Source organism: Octopus bimaculoides, chromosome 4 (assembly GCF_046866305.1).
Source record: "Octopus bimaculoides isolate indiv1 chromosome 4, ASM4686630v1, whole genome shotgun sequence".
Classification (NCBI taxonomy): Eukaryota; Metazoa; Mollusca; class Cephalopoda; order Octopoda; family Octopodidae; genus Octopus; species Octopus bimaculoides.
Genome location: NC_142931.1, coordinates 146,262,929 through 146,284,014, shown reverse-complemented (window position 1 = coordinate 146,284,014; position 21,086 = coordinate 146,262,929). Strand labels below are relative to the sequence as shown.

Below are 21,086 nucleotides of genomic sequence, written 5' to 3'. Positions count from 1 at the left end.
AGAAAAACAAAATGAACAAAAGATCTGAAAAGACAGGTTCGTCAAGGCTGGAAGTCTTTTGATTCTAGGCCTGCTTGATCAGTACCGAACTTGGGTTAAATAACAACAATCATCTCAAACTCTCTAATGCAGCATACCATACACAACCACCTTCTTGTATTCTTTGCCAATTAGTAATACATCCCCACCCCAACTGCATCTAATTAAATTCACCCACCACCACCACGCCATTGCTCCTCTGCTCCACATCTCTCCTTCCTCCATTTGATTTCCCAGATTTCATTTAATACAAAATCACTTTATCATATTTGTGATTGAAAATAATGTTTTTCCTAATGACGGAATTAGAAAAACAATTTGCGGTGAATTTTATTAATTTCGTAATATTTCCTCTCATAAAAGTGTATTCATACAGATTGTGTGTGTGTGTGTGTGTAGATGTGTGTATAGGTGTGTGCAGTCTCTTCAGTGCATTTCACTGCCTTTATATATTTGTCTACACACACACACACATACACACACACTCATATATATATATATATATATATATATATATATATATATATTTGAAACGACCAATGAAATAGATCCATGTGTTTTAAATTTTATATTAGTTTTGATTGCATTGTCATTTCTTTCCCATTTCTAACGAAACTGTCCAATGAACGGGAATGTGAAACTCTGAGTAACAGTTTTTTGTTATATTTCTGCTGCTTTTAAATAAAGCATATTACTCTACCTCTGGTATTTGAGTACTCTTCTTTTCCACCTTGTTGCACATTTTATGTGCTTACTCCGGTATATATATATATATATATATATATATATATATATATATATATGTGTGTGTGTGTGTGTGTGTGTGTGTGTGTGTATACATGGTTTTGTAGACATATTACTGCCTTACACATATACGAGGTGGGGGTGGATTGTGCCAAAAAATCATTTGAGCAAAGGACAAAATGTCATTTGCTATTCATCTCCACAGCTTTACATTTGGGGTTCAAATCTTGATGTAGCCAACTTCACTTTTCTTTTCATTCTTCTGTGATGGTAGTGGTGGTGGTGGTGGGGGCAACAGATTATGTACCAGTGAAGTTCAGTGTGAGGGTAGTGGGTACAGGTGGGTAAAATTCAATCTAGTTAATTCAAACTAACCCTTCCCCCCACCCACTCAAATTCAAGACCTTGTGCCCATGTTTAAAATCCATATTCTATCTTACATATATGTAAGAGAAAGTTGTCTGGAAGTGTTTCTAAATTATTTAGTGGGGGAGGAGGGGATAAAATGATTTATTGAAGACCTGACTGTACCATTGAGGAGGAATAAATTATGTGTTAAAGACTTGGTAATACTTTTGATGAGGAATAAATGATCTATTAAAGACATGGTAATTCCATTGATCAGGTTGGATTGGCATCAAAACGGTATTTCTGATTACTTCACACAACCAAATTCTCCTCGCTCTCTCTCTCTCTTCCTCTCCCCCACCCCCTCTCATCATCATCATCATCATCAGATACTTCCAATGCTATTCGCCATTCTTTCTCTTACTATTGCTGTCACTCTTATTTCCTCATCCAACATCTTTTATTCCTAATTGCCCACCTGTCTGTCTGTTAGTCTAACTAACTTGGCTCTCATCATTCTTCACTTGTATCTACTCTAACGAACAAACCTGTTTCTGTTCCCTTGTTGGCATTGCTTCTAATTAACCATTCTAAGGGACTCTCACACACACACAAGTGGGGAGCATACACATATGCAGACACACACACCTGAACTCACGTTGATTTATTGTAGGTTGTCTGTTTATTATTGTTTTATACAAATTTAAAAGTGCAGATCACCCCCTCCACACACACACACAGCCTGTGGAGGAAGGATCTGTCTGGTCTGATTGGTTGGAATTGGGGTTTGTTGAATATGTTGTCAAATATGGCTCCTGGATGGACTGGAGAGATGGAAATGATCAGCTGGCTGGATTTATATACAAATGGATGGAATGTCTATCTTTATACTTTTGCATGGTTTTGATTAGACTTAAGAATTAAATTTCATGTTTGGAATTCTATATTGGAAGTGACTGAGAGATGGACAGACTGTTATTAGAAATAAGTGCTATATGTGCCGGTGGCATTTAAAAAGCACCATTCAAGCGTGATCATTGCCAGTGCCACCTGACTGGCTCCTGTGCTGGTGGTACATAAAAAGCGCCATACGAGCGAGCATGGTCAATGTCAGTGCCGGATGGCTGGTCCTGTGCCAGTGGCATGTAAAGTTCTCAGCCTAAAATATACAGCATCAGCTTTCCCTTTCATTTTGTGAGGTTTACTTAAATAAGTACCAGTAATATATCATGATCAAATTCAACCAACCTTCCAACAATGACTCTCTTATTTTATCCAGTGATTTCGAAATCTCAATGCCAACCGTTTTTAATAATCTTTCTTCTCTTTGCAGAACTAGTCTTCCAAAACCAATGTTCTCACGCAATGACTTCAGTATATGGAGCATACTTAAACAATGTATCGGAAAGGTCAGTGCCCTTTGCTTTCTCTTTTTCGCTTCAACTATTCTCTCTTGCTGTAGAATTTAATTTTCTTCTGTTGATAAACTTTCATCTGTTTGCCATACTTGTATTTACCACTTTGCAAAGATTGCTCTACCGCCACCACCACCACTCTCACCACATTACAACCTGAAGTCTTACTCGCTTTCTCTTGATATGTATGAGCAAAGGGTAGGTGCTTTTGTCAATCGGACTCAATATATTATAATCTCTCTTTCTCTCTCATATATATATGTATATACATATATACCAGGTCCGCCTGACTGGCTCCCGTGCTGGTGGCATGTAAAAAGCACCATCCGAACATGGCCGATGCCAGTACCTCCTGACTAGCTCTTGTGCTGGTGGCATGTAAAAAGCACTATTTGAATGTGATCGATGCTGGGCCCACCTGACTGGCTCCCATGCTGGTGGCACATAAAAAGCACCATCCGAACGTGGCCCCTGACTGGCTCCCCGTGCCGTGGCACGTAAAAAGCACTATCCGAATATGGCCAATGCCAGTACCCACTGACTGGCTTCCATTTATTCTTTATAAGCCTATAACTTATTCTATCAGTCTATTTTGCTGAACCGTTAAGTTACAAGGACATAAACACACCAGCATCGGTTGTGAAGCGATGATGGGGACAAACACAGGCACACAAACATACACACACACATGCATATACATACATATATATATATATATATATATATATATATATATATATATATATATATACGACAGGCTTCTTTCAGTTTCCATCTACCACATCCACTCACAAGGCTTTGGTCAGCTCGAGGCTATAGTAGAAGACACCTGCCCAAGATTCCATGCAGTGGGACTGAACCTGGAACCATGTGGTTGGTAAGCAAGCTACTTACCACACAGCTGCTCCTGCGCCTATATTCTTATATAAATCATTACTTTAAGGGGTGCAAGAACGCATTTAAAGTTTTTAGGGGTGCGGGGCATAAAAAAGGTTGGGAACCACTGAACTAAACCCTTCTTGGCAGTACTCCAGCATGGCCACATTCTGACTGATACAAGTAAAAGACATGAGTAACGTTTCCTCTCGTTAGATTTGATCTCATCACTTTATGTATCATAAACCAGCTTAGACACTTTTCTGTAGGTTATTTTTGTTGTTGTTGTTGTTGTAGACGTCATTACTTTTGTCATTATTATTGTAAATGTCGGTGGCGTTGTTAAAAATCTATTTCTACCATAAACTTTCCTATTAAAACAACAATCAACTGGCCTTTTTGTAACCAAACCAGCTCCATTATTCCAGAAAATCAATTATTTGTCTTCGGTGAGCTTCTCTTGGAAACTTGGAAATATTCACTTTTTTTTCTCTTTTTTCTTTTTTTTTTTGTTATTGTCTTTTCTGTGTTCAATAGAAAAGGTTATCTTAAGTACTATGTTCACCCCTCTCTCTCTCACTCACACACACACACGTTTCCGTGTCCCTACTCAAAGTTTTCTCTAAGCAATTAGCTGCAATGTAACAAAGTATTTGCAGTACACTACCAAGTGTCTCTTTAATGTGTGTGTGTGTGTGCATACATATCATAGCAGTTGTGTCTATTTATGTCTGGTCTGGTCTGTGTAAGTAATAACGGGAATCCGTCCCAAAATACTATTACTGTGCAAGGGGAGATTTGAGACATTCTCAATGATACTGTTTTAGCTTAATGTTCATTTCATCACCATCGTTATCATCATTGTTATCATCATCACTGTCTCCATCACCATCTCCACCCCTATCATCCAAATTGTTGATGTCACGCAGTAGAACTGAACCCAGGATCGTGTGGCTGCAAAACATGTTTCTTAATCACACAGCTGTCTCTGGTACAGGAGGGAAGCAGTATCACAGCCTGTCTACTAATTGTTCATAAGTTGAAATTACAGTAATTATAGGAAGACTGTCATTAGCGTTAATGAGATTTCTTGGCAGGAAATGCAAGGGAGAAAATTCCAAGCTTTAAATTGATTCCAAATCAAAAAGGGCCATACATGGAGAATTAATCAGATCTTTGGTTAATACTGTGATAACTTGAGGCAGGTTCTGGGGTTATGAAACCTCTTCAGGAAGCTCTATGCTGTGTCATTACCAGATGTTAGAATGACTTTGAGAAGTACCCCCCTCTATCAGTTTCTTATGACCTTCATTAGTTCTTTTTCTATCATAAAGGTCCTCTGGGACATTAAACAGGATCTTTTGATATGAGATTGCACCATATCAGGAAACTTTCAGCGTCTTACAGCAAAGGAGTGGTTCTTATTTGTCTACAAAAATGGTAACTTAATCTGTCATCGAGAATTTTGTGGTTTTTAAAATTTACTGTTATTTGTGCAAATAAGAGTTTCCAAAGAACATTTGATTGTAATTTAAAAACTACTCCATAGAAATTTACTTCTTCTAATCTTTCCATTTTATATATATATATATATATATATATGGGTATGTGTGTGTGGGAGTTTATTTATATATATATATATATAAACATTGTAAACAAAATAAGAGTATGTGGTGTGCCATTAAATAATAAGTTAAAAAACACATAATAAACGCACAGACTTATGGAAAACAGACAGAGAAGGTCACCAAATCTTCATCAGTTATTGGCCAGAGGGTCAAATGCAATTTCACATTTATTTGACCTTCTGGCTGATAACCGATGAAGATTTGGTGACCCTCTGTGTCTGTTTCTTGGTAATTTGTGTATTTATATTTAACTTATATATAATATTCCGACATATATACATCGTTATCATCGTCGTCGTCATTTCACATCCGTTTTCTATGCTGGCATGTGTTAGATGGCTTGACAGGAGCTAGCAAGTGAGAAGACCGTGCCAAGCTCTACTGTCAGTTTTGGTATATATATGAGGGTGAGACAAAAAGTAATGGCATTTTGTTTAGGACAGGTATAATTACCAACACAGGAACATGTATCATACATCAAAATGACACTGGTCCTCTGTGGATCACATCCCTACTTCTCAACATAGTCACCGTTTCTCTCAATAGCAATGTTCCACCTCCGAATGAGAGCATGTATCCCTGCCCCATAAAATTCTGTTGACTGTTCTTTGAGCCACTTCTTCACTACAGTTTTCACTTCCTTGTCACTGGAATAACGTTTGCCTCTCAAACTCTCTTTCATGGGGCTGAAGAGATGACAGCCTGAAGGCACTAAAGTCTCCACTTTCTACATTCAAAACCTTTCCTTTGACTCTAGTCAAGAGCAACTTGGTGGGTGAGCGCCAGGCTAAGTAGACATTGTCAACCATTTATTCGGTGCCAAATGTGAAATCTTGAAACAGAATAAATTCACAAATTTCATCTGAAAAATTACCAAATCAGCACATTTATATTTCTTTCATGTTCAGACACAATATTTTAACATGTTGGTTTATAGCTTAAATTTGATATAAAACCGTAGCTACTCCCAGTCAGGGCATATACCATTATCACCATCATCCCCTACCACCATCATCCCCTACCATCATCATCCCCTACCACCATCATTATCATCACACCTCTTTTTCTATACTGGAAGGCTCTGGATAGGTATGTCACACAGCATGCTACCACTTGTCTCAACATTTCTTCTGGGACCTAATGGGGATGTTGTCCCCATCTAACTTAGTTTGAAATTTGTCCCCATAATATGACAGCATCAGTATTAACCAGCATGTTGGGTCTTGTTTTTAACAAAATTCCAAACCAAATCAGGGGTTCTGTTTTTGATTTCTGCAGCATATTCTTTATCAGAGACCAGCTGGTGTGACAGGAATAGTTGTGTCGGTTCAAATACCTTTTAGTAGTTAGATTTTTTCCTTTATGTTCTGAGTTCTAATCCTGCCAGAATTAAATTTACATTTCACATATCCAGGGGGTTTTCCCTTCCTATAACTACACCACTATGGAGAAAACTATTTTCAGTCTGTTCAGTTCCTTACTCTTAGACCTCAGTATTTCCCTACCACCATGTTAGTTCTTCCTTTTGGTTGGAATAATGGAGTCCTTCTAATCTGGTGCCTCATGGAGTTAGTAACATTGCCAGACTGTTGTTTCCTTCTCTCTTCAAAACAGTTATTAGTTGTTTGGCTGTGAAACCGTCTGCTAAATGTGGACGAACTTGTTTCTACCAATCCAAGCTGTTGCTGGGGCTTTTATTGTCTTCCTTGACATCAAAGCAACAACAACAACAGCTATAACTACTCATATATTGGACTACTCACTTTTTTTTTTGTTTCTCTTTCTTCTGACATTGAGAAAATACAATTAAATCTTGCTGTGTTCTTCATTTTGTTCCTATTTCATTCTCGAAACTATTTTTTCCTTCAGACAGACAACCAACATGAAGGCGTTTCTGGTTTTATTTTATTTTATTTATCTTTTTTGTTGTTCTTCCAGTACTTTCATGCCAACTTGGATACCCAAACCATTTTAGTTGTTCTATTTCCATCTACCCAGGATGTGGTTGTAACAGCAGTAGTAACAGTTGTAGTAGTGGTGGTGGTTGTAGAGACACAGTGCTCCAGTGTTTAACTGTGCTAGACTTGTGGTGTTGTGTTCTCTAACAGACTCCAATATTTTCCATTTTCAGTCTTTGGGTTACAAACAATAAATCTCTTTTACTGGCTTCACTGGTTTCAGTCTTTGGATATTGGCCAGGAATCAGAGAACCACCTTCAAGAGTGGAGTCAATTATATCACCTCTGATATTCTGACTGGCACTTAGTTTATCAGTCTTAGAAGATTGAATTAAAAGTTGAATTTGGTGAAATTTACACTGAGATAATAAAGGGACCAAAATAACCACAAGGTTGAACACTCAACACCTCCTGACATCTACTGCCAAACAAAAAATGGTCACGTGGAATATGTCTAAATTCCTTGACAAAATCTCAATAATTCATTCTTTGAAATAAAACCATCTCAGGAAGTAAACTGACAAAAAGACAGCCACCATGCTTTCTTTTTGTTTAACTTCCATATTTCCATAATGGCATGAGTTAGATGAACACCTATTAGTGGAACATGGTTTTCCAGCCAGATGCCTTTCTTATCACCAACCCTCACCCATTCTTTAAATAAGAGAGTTTTCATTCCACTCATCTTCAAAAGTGCAGGTCTACTGGATGATACCAAACCTGGAAGTCAGAGGTGATTATGCAAGCATGGTCATATAATTTAATTGGTCATCACCACCACCACCACCACTGCTGCTGCTGCTGCTGCTGCCATCATACTGGTAGCATGGGTTGGATAGGTCTGCAGTACAGTACATTCTTTCATTATCCTATCTTTTAGGTTCAAAATCTTCAAACTCAACACTTTATTTAGTTAACAGGTTTGCTTCCCAACCTCATGATTTGGGATTCAGTTCCATTGTAGGACATTTTGGGCAAGTATCTTCTGCTACTGCCTCAGGCAGATTTAGTACACAGAAATCAAAAGAAGCCCGTCTCACATACAATTCACCCGGCTGTCTTGAAGTGATATCAGGTCCCTGTCATAGACTGGGGTCTTTTCCAGGTGGGAGAAAGAGAGCAATTTACCCTTTTCTCTGGGAGAGAGCACTATATTTTATTTTGTTCATGTGAACCTAGTTGTTGCTAGGTAGACATACCTGATCACATGCGGAATGTTATTTAGAACAGACTGGTGTCCTATGCAGGTTGAAATCTGTTTCATGTTCACTTCACATCATGAAGCCAAACATAAATGATCTCTCAATTGACCCTTTTGATACCAAACCGTCTGAGATCACCCCACCCCGGTTCTATGATACAAACTTCCTGTTTTAAAGGGATCTAAATTAAAATCTTTCTTTCAAAATTCCATTTCAATATATGTTCCAAACACCAACTTAATAACGACAAAATTATTCTTCTAAACTGTTCATTATTTCCAAATTAAATTGAAACAAAGGCAATATATTTCAACAGGAATATGGTACCAAAACAGTTAAACCATATATTCCGATCTTCCAGGACATTTACCAAATCTTATTCAACCACAAGACGGCTACAGACTAATTCTTCTTCTTTCATATTTCTATTGGGACTATTTGAAAATTCTGTTCCTGCTCTATTCTCCACTTACATTTTTGATATTTTTAACTTGGCCTTCTTAATCGCCCAATCAATTTCTAGATCAATATTCTTGTCTGAATGTTATTGATGACTTTGCATTTTTTATTTTGTTGTTATTTTAATTGTTTATTTCCTGTTCTATTCTTTAATTATTGATATAAGTTTCCATAAATTTCAGTTATTTTCTAGATATGTCACACACTATTGAGACTGTCCTATTATTTTTTTTTTTTAAAATAATACTTCTAAGCAGTTACTATTATTAGTGGCATTTCATCCATCTGCATGTTCTGAGTTCAAATTCTACCAAGGTCAACTTTGCCTTTCGTTCTTTCAGGGTCAATAAATTAAGTACCAGTGAAACAGTGAGGTCGATTACATCGACTAGTCCCCTGCCCACAAATTCAGGCCTTTTGCCTATAGTAGAAAGGATTATTATTATTATTAAGGCAACGAGTTGGCAGAATCGTTAGCATGCCAGGCAAAATGCTTGGTGGTATTTCATCTGCTGTTATGTTCTGAGTTCAAATTCCGCTGAGGTCGGCTCTGCCTTTCATCCTTTCAGGGTCAATAAAATTAGTACCAGTTATGCACTGGGGTCGATGTAATTGACTTAATTCCTTCCCCCAAATTTGAGGTTTTGTGCTTCCAGTAGAAAGGATTATTATTAATGAATATTGCTGGCAGAACAACCGATAAACTGCCGTCAGTATTTAGTTTTATCATTTTACATCATCATCATCATCATTTAACGTCCGTTTTCCATTCTGGCATGAGTTGGATGGTTTGACTGAGGTCTGGAAAGCCAACGGCTGCACCAGGATCTGGCAGAGTTTCTACAGCTGGATGCCATTCCTAATGCCAACCACTCTGAGAGTGTAGTGGGTGCTTTTTACGTGCCATCGGCACAGGAGCCAGTCAGGTGGGCCTAGCATCGATCACATTTGGATAGTGCTTTTTATGTGCCACCGGCACAGGAGCCAGTCAGGCAGCCTTGGCATCAACTCCGTCAGTTTCTTGTTCCTTTCATTCTTCCACTGAGCAATACAAGTACCAGTCATGTAATGGGGTTGATATTATGGACTATATTTTCTTTCCCTTACACATTTGCAGGAGCTAGTTCTTCTGTAAAGAGCCATTATTTTTATTGATTGATACAAAATTTCCTATCATTTCAATATTTTCAATATATATAAGGTGTATCTGTGTGTACGTGTGGTTTTTATATATATATATATATATATATATATATAATCTTCCTTCAGTCATTTGATTTCAGCCATGCTGGCTCACCACGTTGAAGGAATTTTAGTCAAATGAATCAAACCCAGTATCTGTGTTTTTTTTTTTTATTAAACCTGGTACTTATTCTATCAGTCTCTCTTGCCGAACTGCTAAGTCACAGGGACATAAACATACCAATACTGGTTGTCAAGCAGTGGTGCCATGCACTGGAACTGAACCAGGAACCATGTGGTTGGAAAGCAAACGTCTTACCACACACACACACACACATACACACACACATCTCTCAACAAATTTAAATATAGAAACTGAACAGTCTTAAATATAGATATATTGATTATTTGTCAGTCTTGGCTGGTTGTACTGCAAGACAATTCCTCACTAAATATAGAACCGTTTTTCAATTCTCCTGCATCACTTATGTTGTTATCCCACATATCGTCCCGTACTCTCACCAATGTTTTTTACGAACCCTTAGCAGCTAATAAAGAAAACACTATTATTATTCTAACTCGTGTCCAAATGTGGCTGATACCAGTGCCCCCAGACTGGCTCCTGTGGCGGTGGCACAAAAAAAGCATTATCCGAACATGATTGATGCCAGGCCCACCTGACTGGCCCCTGTGCTGGTGGCATGTAAAAACACACCCACTACACATTTGGAGTGGTTGACGTTAGGAAGGGCATCCAGCTGTAGAAATATTACCAGATCAGACTGGAGCCTGGTGCAACCACTGGCTTTCCAGACCTCAGTCAAACCGTCAAATCCATGCCAACATGGAAAATGGACGTTAAGCAATGATGATGTCCATAGTCCGGAAATCTTTCATCACACATCTTCAGTGACACTTTCCATCTTTGTGCATGCTCTTGCTCTGCTTATTCCATTATTATTCCCAACCACATGGTTCCAGGTTCAGTCCCACTGCATGGCACCTTGGGCAAGTGTCTCCTACTCTGGCCTTGGGCCAACCAAAGCCTTGTGAGTGGATTTGGTAGACGGAAACTGAAAGAAGCCCGTATATATATATATATATATATATATATATATATATATTAGGTTTGGAGGTGATGTACAGATATAATATATTAGAAAAAAATAAGGTTTTCAGAGATCTGGATGGTTGTACATATTCTTGCCATTTTCACAGACCAAGAATATAAACAACCATCCAGATCTCTGAATATATATATATATATATATATATATATATATATATATGTAGTTTTAGGGAGAATTCATGAAAAAACAAAAGACCAAGGCAGGTGGTGTAGAAAACAAACAGATGTATTAGTATAACGCTCGGTAATTGAAAAAGTCTTTAATTTTTCGAGCCTAGGAGTTGGACAAAATATTGGAAACACCTTAAAATTTCAAACAAATTTATTTTGATATGGGCTAAGACCGCCTTTGGCAGTAATTACAGCTTGAATTCTATGAGGTATGTGGTACGTGTGTTTGATCTAGGAATGTCTGTGTTATCGACACCATGTGAAAAGCACTTGTGCTGGTGCCATGGAAGATGCACCCAGCCCATACTGGTGCCATATAATGAGCGCCTGTGCCATTGGGATGCGGAAGGCACCCACACCAGCAGCATATCGAAAAGCATTCATACCTGGGTCACATTGAAAGCACTTGTACTGGGACCACCTGCTTTCTACAAAACAATTGACCACTGCATGTCAGAATGTGCAGTTTGGCCGTCCTCAACTGGACACCGTGTCAGAAATCATAAATTCTGGATCTTACGGCATCTTCTGATTGACAAACTCCACGTTATAGGTTTGCTCTGCCAGATATTACCTGGACCAGGGGAGTGTGGGTGGGTGGGTGGGGGATAAACAACAACACCAACTCCCCGCCCTCCTGTACCACCACAACACACCACCACACCCCTGTCAATAGCCACTACTTGTCCTTCATTCTATTCGTAACTGCTTATATAACTGCAGGTGTGTATGTGTGTGTGTGTATCTATGTGTCTATTTCTTTGTGCTTGTGTATATAAAACTACATATGAACACACACACACACACACACACACACACACATACATGCGTATAATTTCAGCACAGTGCATGTACATGCATTTGTGTGTGTGTGTGTGTGTGTGTGTGTCTGTCTGTCTATGTACTTTAAAGTACACCTAGTGACCTATTGAGAATAATATATGTACTCTCCTTCTCCCCCTCCATCACTCACCCTTTTTCTTTCTCCAGCTTTCTTCGTCTCTCTTTCTCTCCTTCACCCTTTCTCTCTCTCTCCTTCTCTGATTTCCTATAACCAAACAGCAATGCTGTTATTGGTAGTGGTGGTCATGGTGACTGTACACTGGAGGCATTTCGGCTGATTGCCACTCTAATGATAGAGCTACTGGCTATAGCGGTTGCAGTAAAGATGATGATGATGCTTTTGGTGGTGGTAGTAGTAGTAGTAGTGGTGGTGGTGGTGGTGGCTGCAGTAGGTTTGGCTACAGGAATTTTGATACAGTCAATATTTCCACTGACGAGTATGTTTGTGATTGTGTACTTGCGTATGTTGATGTGTGTGTGTGTGTGTGTGTATTAGTATACCTGTATATGTTGATTTGTGTCATGATGTTTATGTCTATGTTTGTGTGTGTATATATATGGCAGTGTCTGTATTGTTGTCATTGTCTGTGACGGTGTGTGTGTGTGTGTGTGTGTGTGTGTGTGTGTGTTAGTAGCTATTTTGGGAAGTGTTGGTGATGTGACTCTGTGCGCGTGTATTTGATAGCGCCTGTGTATATGCTTGTGTGTGTGTGTGTGTGTGTGTGTGTGAGGTTTTCTAAGTTGGATGTTGTAGGCTCCTGCCAATTTATCTTGTGGAAGAGTTGAAGGCAGAGTAGAATGTATCATTGTGGGTGGAGGAAACTGAAAAGAGAGAGAGAGAGAGTCAAGATTTTAAGGAGAGGGACAGTTGGAGGAGAGGAATAAAAGATGTAATGAAGCATGTTGGTACAGGACTCTGTCTACCTGTTTTGTGTGGAGAGAGAGAGAGAGAGATGATATAGATGTGTGTGTCTCTGTGCATGAATGGAAGGTAATACAATTGTCCAATACAATATGATATATTAATAAATAATGCACTAAATTTTCTGTTAGTAATTAATCAATTTCTTTATTTATTTGTTTTTTGATTATTTGAAATGAAATGTCAACCTCTTTTCGTAAACGTACAATTTTAGCCTCAATGTGAAAAGAAATAATGGTTACGGCATATTTTTTTCTTTTCTGTTTTGGGCTCTGTGAAAAGAAAATGGATATTTTTTTTTTTTTGATGAAGCTCTAAAAAGACTAGAAACTGTTTGAATTTGAATTTTTCTGTTCATTGAGAGATAAAAATGTGGTTTAGCCACTTTTTGACAAGAAGTGTACATTTATCAAAAAAATGGTGTGTGTGTGCACACAACTGGGCCTTTCACCGAATTTCTTCTTCCAGACACCCTTACCATCCATCATTTCTCTAATTGCAACATTTTCTTCGTGCCAATAATCTTTCTCACTGCCTGGAACCAACCCACTTGATATCCATCCTTAATATTGTCTTCTCCACCCACATTTTACATTGATCGTCCTGTTTACTATCTTTACTGTTCTGCTATACATCCCATGCATCATTGCTTACCCCACCCCTTATCCATCAGTCACTACATTCATCTCCTTACTCCTCCTCCATCTCTCACCCACTACACACTCACCCCTTCCCCAATTCTAATGTCACACTCACTCCTACTCACCTCATATTTTGGGGGTCCACCCAAACATCTCATCACAACTATTTTTATCTCTTCCTACCTCCATCCTAATCACCCCCCCCCCCCGTTCCTTCTAAAATGTGAGAAGCTATGTGGCCCATTTTCAGCAAGAAACCTGCCCCCCCCCCCCCGACACTTTCCTCATACTTCAACCCCCTTCATCCTAAAACTACTCTCACGATTTGTAGTCTTGCAAGCTGCATGGTGACCTCACTAATGCTGGTGCCACAAAAATGAAAGCTCCCAGTACACAGTGAAGTGGTGTTCGGAGGGGCATCCAGCTGTAGAAACCATGCCAAAATAGACATTGGAGCACAATGCAGTCCTTGGAGCCATCAGATACTTGTCAAACTATCAGATCCATCCCATGATCATGGATCATGGGATGAGGATCTCTCTCTCTCTCTCTCACTCACTCATTCTCACACTGCTAGCTTATTATACATAAATTTCATTTGCCTAAAAAATTTGTGTGTACCAATTCATAGAGAGACGTGGCTGTGTGGTAAGAAGTTTGCTTCTCAACCCCATGGTTCCAGGTTCAGTCTCACTGTGTGGAATCTTAGGCAGGGATTTCTAAAGCCATTTTTGGGTAAAAAAAAAAGGTGTCTTTTAGGCCATCAAATATGGTAATTCGACGAGGAGGCTGCTCAATGCATTGAACAACTGGGTACTCATGCAAAAATCAGCAGGAACATCCATCCATCATATATCCTTCATCTTTTTTTATTTTGTTTCAGTATTTAGACTGTGGCCATGCTGGGGCACTACACTGAAGAATTTTAGTCAAACAAATCGACCCCAGTAAATTACATTTTTTTTTTAGTGTGGTATGTTGTAGTTGTTCTGTTGCTCTCTTTTGCTGAAGCACTAAGTTATGGAAACGTAAATACATGAATTGCGTGAGTGTTTACCATTACTGTAATTCTCCAGTGGAATCATTGTGACCCAGTGTGACCCAAGACTGGTTCACTGAATTACAGATCCAGTCCATCCACTGGGCTTCTATGCAGTTTCTGTTTTACTCACAAGGCTTTGGTCAACCTGAAGCTATTAATATGAGGGTTATTAGGAGCACCCCATCTGGGGTGTAGGGGTTATTAAGGGTGTCTGCTAGCACATAAGGAGTATTAGCTGAGGCCTTAGTCATATCAGCTTGGGTGTTAGGGGTATCGTTAGGAACATTGGCAGTATGAGCTAGGAGATTAGGACCAGCTGGAGCATCAGAGATTTAGCAGATGACACATTAAGACTATCAATTGCTGTTTGACGAAGGAACTCTTTGGACGTGTAATGTGTGTTTGGGTATAGATGTAAGAAGGATGCTGTGGTAGAGGTAAGATTAAACAAGAGTCGAGAAGAAGGGATCCGGTTAGATCTTCGGATGTTGGATGTCACAGAGATGACAACATAAGATGTTGCAGGGATCTTCCGACACCTGCCAGCATTGGGAAATGACTGTCATAACAATAATGGTGAAGGCATGTGGCCTAGTGGTTAGGGACATTCAGCCCATGATCACAAGGTCATGAGTTTGAAACCAAGCAACATGTTGTGTCCTTGAGCAAGTCGCTTTATTTCACGTTGCTCGAATGCATTCATCAGGTGAAAGTGAGTGGTCCCTGTATTTCAAAGGGCCAGCCTTGTTACATTCCATATCAAGCTGAATCTCCCTGAGAACTACATTAAGGGTGCAATGTATCTGTGGAGTACTCGGCCACATGCATGTTAATTGCAAAAGCACGCTGTTCCGTTGATTGGATCAACTAGGATCCTCATCGTCCTGATTGACTGAGTGCGAGTTTACAATAATGCTGCTGCTGATGATGATGATGATGATGATGCTGATGATGATGATGATGCTGATGATTCTCCCACAGCTCCCCTATACCTCCAATATACCTTCTCTTGTTGATCAATCCCTCTCTTCATGTATCTATACCAAGTATTCTGTCAGTTTATCTCCACTTCCTTCCCACCCTCCTCCTCCTCCTCCTCCTCACAACACTGCAGTATTGCACAACTCCTCCCCACCCACCCCACCCCCACCCCACCCACCGTCCTGTCTCTTTCCTCTTGTTTCTATTATTTCTGCCTGTCTGTCCTTTCAAGCCAAGGAAATAAGCCGTGAGTCATCCAAATTGATAATGCAACGCATACATTTACGTGTGTTTTTATATATATATACATATATGCATGTTGATATACACGTGTGTGTGTGTGTGTGTGTCAATGTATATGTATTCTTTTTTATTCTTTTGCTTGTTTCAGTCACTGCGGCCATGCTGGAGCACCGCCTTTAGTCGAACAAATCGACCCCAGGACTTATTCTTTGTAAGCCTAGTACTTATTCTATTGGTCTCTTTTGCCGAACCGCTAAGTTACGGGGACAAACATACCAGCATCAGTTGTCAAGTGATGTTGTGGGGGGGGACACACACACATATATATATATATTTATATATATATATATATATATATATATATATATATATATATATACATACACATATACATACATACACACGACAGGCTTCTTTCAGTTTCCGTCTACCAAATCCGCTCACAAGGCTTTGGTCGGCCCAAGGCTATAGTAGAAAACACTTGCCCAGGGTGCCATGTGGTTGGTAAGCAAGCTACTTCCCACACAGCCACTCCTATACCTATGTATATTATATAGATATATTTATGTGTGCTTTATATGTATACATGTACCTATTTATATATGTATATATATATATATATATATATATATATATATATATATATATATATATATGTGTGTGTGTGTGTGTGTAATATATATATATACATATATGTACGTGTGTCTTCATTGACCTAACTCGACTGCACCCACCTTCCCCCTTCTTTACCCAACTCTCATCTTTTGTTACAAACTCATCATGTCTCTTGTACATATACCAAATGACATTTCAAATGTCTCACCTGTAATACCAACATCTTTCCCATGACTCTCTGCATTCTCTTCTCACACTGACTCTACCCTTGTCTACCTTCATGACTCTTCAACAACAACTCTATAACATCTCCCTCACCCCTCCCTGCAGCTTTATGCTTTTTTCCTCCACAACTCTGCACTGACTCCCTCTGAAACTCAATTCTGCCTCCCCTTCTCTCCCCTGTGATTCTACACTGTCTCCTCTTGCAACTCCACACTGTGCCCCCCCCCATGACTACACTGACTCTCGCTGCAACTCTACTGCCTCGCCCCTGTGACTCTACACTATCTTTCCCCAGCAGATCTAAGCTGTCTCCCCTTTTCTGTGACTCTGTGCTGTCTTTTCCCCGTGTGACTCTACTGTCTCCTCAACTACTATCTGCCTAGAAAATGTGATATTCAGTTGGTGCACTGAATTTGAAACCCTGTGGTTGGGCAGCAACCACCTTAACCACACAGCCACACCTGATCTACACTCCACCCCTATCACCGTACATATCAATTCCCTCTTCCCTACGTTCAATCATTTTCCTTTACACTCTCATAATTTGCAATGTTGGCACACACATCATTTCACTATCCATGTCAACTCTTCTCTCTTTCTCAACACCCAACACACTCGTTCACTTGTGTAAATAACAAACACTTCTCTCTTTTCTTAACACACTCTTACAACCAATCTATCCTGGCACAGTGCCACCACAAACTTACATCTTCCATTGAGCTTTGCTATCTTTCATCCTCCCCTATCTATTTCTCTCTCCCCCTCTCTTTCTCTCTCTCTCTCTCTCTTTCTCTCTCTCTCTCTCTCTCTCTCTTTATATACATATGTAGGCATGTATGTATATCTATTTCCCTGTCTCTTTTTCCTCTCCAGTCCCTCATCATGTTGAAATCATCAATCATATTAATCTCTTGTTGGTTTTTAATCTTCTTTCTCTTCCATACTGTTAGTTTCTGTGTAACAATATAAGGACAGTTCCTTGGCTGTCCATTATCAGGTTTGTGTCCAGAAAATAAGGCTAAATAAATAATGGAATATGTTTGAATTACATGCTTTGAAGGTCATAAGTCCACACCTTCTGCAGGCATTTTGCTTTATTTCAAAGGCAGAACAATTTATATACATTAACTCTCCATATTAACTTTGGTACCATATCCAGGGGAGATTTGCCTCTAATCACATTAAGGTCATGTGACCAGAGCTGATCTACCATCTCTTAGGGGTAGTGGGTATTCTTTTATTCTTTTACTTGTTTCAGTCATTTGACTGCGGCCATACTGGAGCACCGCCTTTAGTCGAGCAGATCGATCCCAGGACTTATTCTTTGTAAGCCTAGTACTTATTCTATTGGGCTCTTTTGCCGAACCACTAAGTTACGGGGACGTAAACACACCAGCATCGGTTGTCAAACGATGGTGGGGGGACAAACACAGACACACATATATCACGGGCTTCTTTCAGTTTCCATCTACCAAATCCACTCACAAGGCTTTGGTCGGCCCGAGGCTATAGTAGAAGACACTTGCCTAAGGTGCCATGCAGTGGGACTGAACCTGGAACCATGTGGTTGGTAAGCAAGCTACTTACTACACAGCCACTTCCATGTTTTACCTTGTAGTGTTTGTGTGTCACCATAGCGACAGAAGTGTTAGGGCATGTGCCTCCCTAATTATCATTTCTTGGTTAATTAAGTTTGGGGTTATACAATTGGGTGATGGTACTTTGGTGAAATATCAGGAGTAACGGTTTTGTAATGAGGTAATAGAGGTTGTGGCATCCTATATGGGGGTGGAGTAGGTTATTGTAATGGGCTCAGAGGTGGCTGTGTGGTTAAGAAGTTTTCTTCCTAGCCACATGGCTTTAGGTTCAGTCCCACTGTGTGGAACCTTGGACAAGTGTCTTCTATTATAGTACTGGGCCAACCAAAGTCTTGTGAGTGGATTTGGTGGATGGAAACTGTAAGAAGCCCTTCATGTTTCTATGTTTATATATATATATATATATATATATATATACATATATACATGAAGGGCTTCTTACATATGTCTCTGTGTGTGAGAGAGTGTTATGTTTGTGTCTCCTTGTCGTGACATCATGTGATAGCTGTAAAGAAGTGTCACTGTCATTCAAGCAGTGTCATTCATTTCCAATATTCTCCAAAAACATGTCTGGCCATGGGCGAGATATTACTGAGCTTGGAAACAAGTGTGGGTTAGCAATATAGAAAGGGGATCTAGTTGTAGAACATAAACGCCTCAATAAACTCCATCTGATTCACACAATATCTTAATATCTGTTAGAGGCCACGATCTCTCAACTTCAATATGGTTTTCTGCCTTTCAAAAACCACATTGTCAGTCAGTGAGAAGAAAGAGAATAAAGACAATGGTTAAATGTGCTGCTGGAGATGGCTGCTTATCAGGTGGTCTCTGGAATGTCTTCTTAGCTGGTGGAAGTGGATTCACCTCAACGAGTAATGATTGAGTAAACTGGTATCAGCGTTATATCGTCCATAGAAGAAGGAACGCCATAATGAATGTCACATACCAATGTCTGAATACTGCTGTACTACAGGGAACCTCGTGGCAGAGGTTCCTCCCCAACACATTTCAGGAGACCACTATTTGTAACTCCCCCCACCCGTTCCTGCCATGTGTCGTTCGCAATGTCTGGTACTGGAGATGACTCTCTATCTATAACATCCAGAGCGCATCTCAGAATATCACAACCTCTTCCAGTAAAGGCGTTAGAGATGAGAATACTTATAGAAGTGGTTGGTGGAACCAAAAGAGTTTTGGGCAGTGACCATTGGTCAGTAAGATCTGAGTTGACCTGGAATTATACAATAACAATCATATGTCTCCAAATAATTTGTTTTATTTCTAAATTTATTTTTCTTATCTCGAAATATTTCAATGTACTTGAGATATAATATGGTGACCTACTTTGGAAATGCTTTTGTTTGCTGTTTGCTAAAACTTGTACATGTTCCACCAATGGCAACAGATGTTCTGACATCAGCTTGTGGATAACTTGTCAACTCAGATGTTCTATATATGTAGCTCCGTATAAGATCCTGTGTAAGACCAGTTGATTCCAGGTTATGAGGTTACTCTTTTTGAGTTCTGGTGGGACTCAATGCTGTTTAGTGCCAGTCAAGCAGACCAATAATCAAAGACATTCCACTTGTGACCATCCTGTCTTTACAGATGGATTTTCACATTATATTATCCAACATGGCATTTTCTCCAGAAACTAGTGACGGAGATTTACCTGCTTTTTTCGGGAGGCTGAGCGACCATACAGACATCTCATTATTGGTGCATCATATTAGCATTTTCTTTTTGTAATTTCAAATATGGTTCTCTCGTTTTGGAATTATTTTCAGTTTATAATTAAATCTAATGTATTCTTTGGTTTGGTGCAACATATGTTATTTTTTTAAGGAAGACAATTTAATTGAATGTATATACGCATCTGTATATGATAGCATTATATAGCATACGTAACTGCCTTTACCATAATTATATATTACGTTAGGGCTACTCTGTGTGTGTGTGTGTGTGAGATAGTGTAGCAGTGGGAGGCTCTAAATACATTAAATGATGTTTTATAACCCCTGCTCTTATATAATAATAATAATATTAATGATAATGATGCACTCCTTTCTCTAATTATTTTCTCGGTGTGCGTGTGTGTGTGTGTGTGTGCATGCATGCTGAGAACTAATGTGGTATTTTGTTCTGTTTACATTCTAATTCTTGTTACTGTTTTGGCTGGTGAAGGCAGCGGGGGGGGGGGGAGTGAATTGTAGTTTATTGTCATCATCATCATCATTTGATGGGTTACTCTCATTTATATCAATATCTTTTTATCTTCGTTTTATCTCTGTAATGGAATGGACCAAGAAATAGATGCATCATTATCATCATCCTTGCTGGATGAACACGATGTAAGGAAGGTGGGGAGGGAACCATTATAGAACCTGAGAAAAACTGGGATTAACGGCAGCAGCAGCAGTGGATCTACGTGGTCTGCTGTGCAGTGACAGTGTAGTTGGTGCTGACCAATTGTGTTCAGTATTCATTTGAATACGGCATTGGTAAGGGTTTCTCTCTAGTTACACCCAGCTCACAAAAATAGGACTGCAGGGGTGTTTATGGTTGGTGCCAAATTGCATTTCTGTCTAGATTCTACAGAAGATTGATGTCTTCCTTCCAGGTTCAATAGTAGAGATCTGACAGCAGGGACTCTGTGGAGTGTATGTTACTAGGTAAGAAGCACAAGCCCTCAGAAATTCCCAATTGTTGTCCAGTGTGCTGGAAGACCACAAGGAATGGGGCACCCCTTAGATTTTGTCTCTAGAACCTGTTTCAATCTCAGGCTCTGTGTGTTCTGATAATCATCAGTGACTTGGTCAGCG

At 39.4% G+C, this 21,086-nt stretch overlaps 1 protein-coding gene across 6 annotated transcripts in view; it reads left to right on the top strand.

The window, feature by feature from the left end:
* LOC106881912 (oxysterol-binding protein-related protein 1) overlaps positions 1 to 21,086 on the top strand; it is a 214,003-nt gene that overhangs the window by 141,900 nt on the left and 51,017 nt on the right. For all 6 annotated transcript variants that reach the window (XM_089351688.1, XM_089351689.1, XM_089351690.1 and 3 more), the window contains exon 17: positions 2,465 to 2,540. In XM_089351688.1, the coding sequence (XP_089207814.1) occupies positions 2,465 to 2,540 (76 nt within the window). The remainder of the gene's footprint in view (positions 1 to 2,464; positions 2,541 to 21,086) is intronic.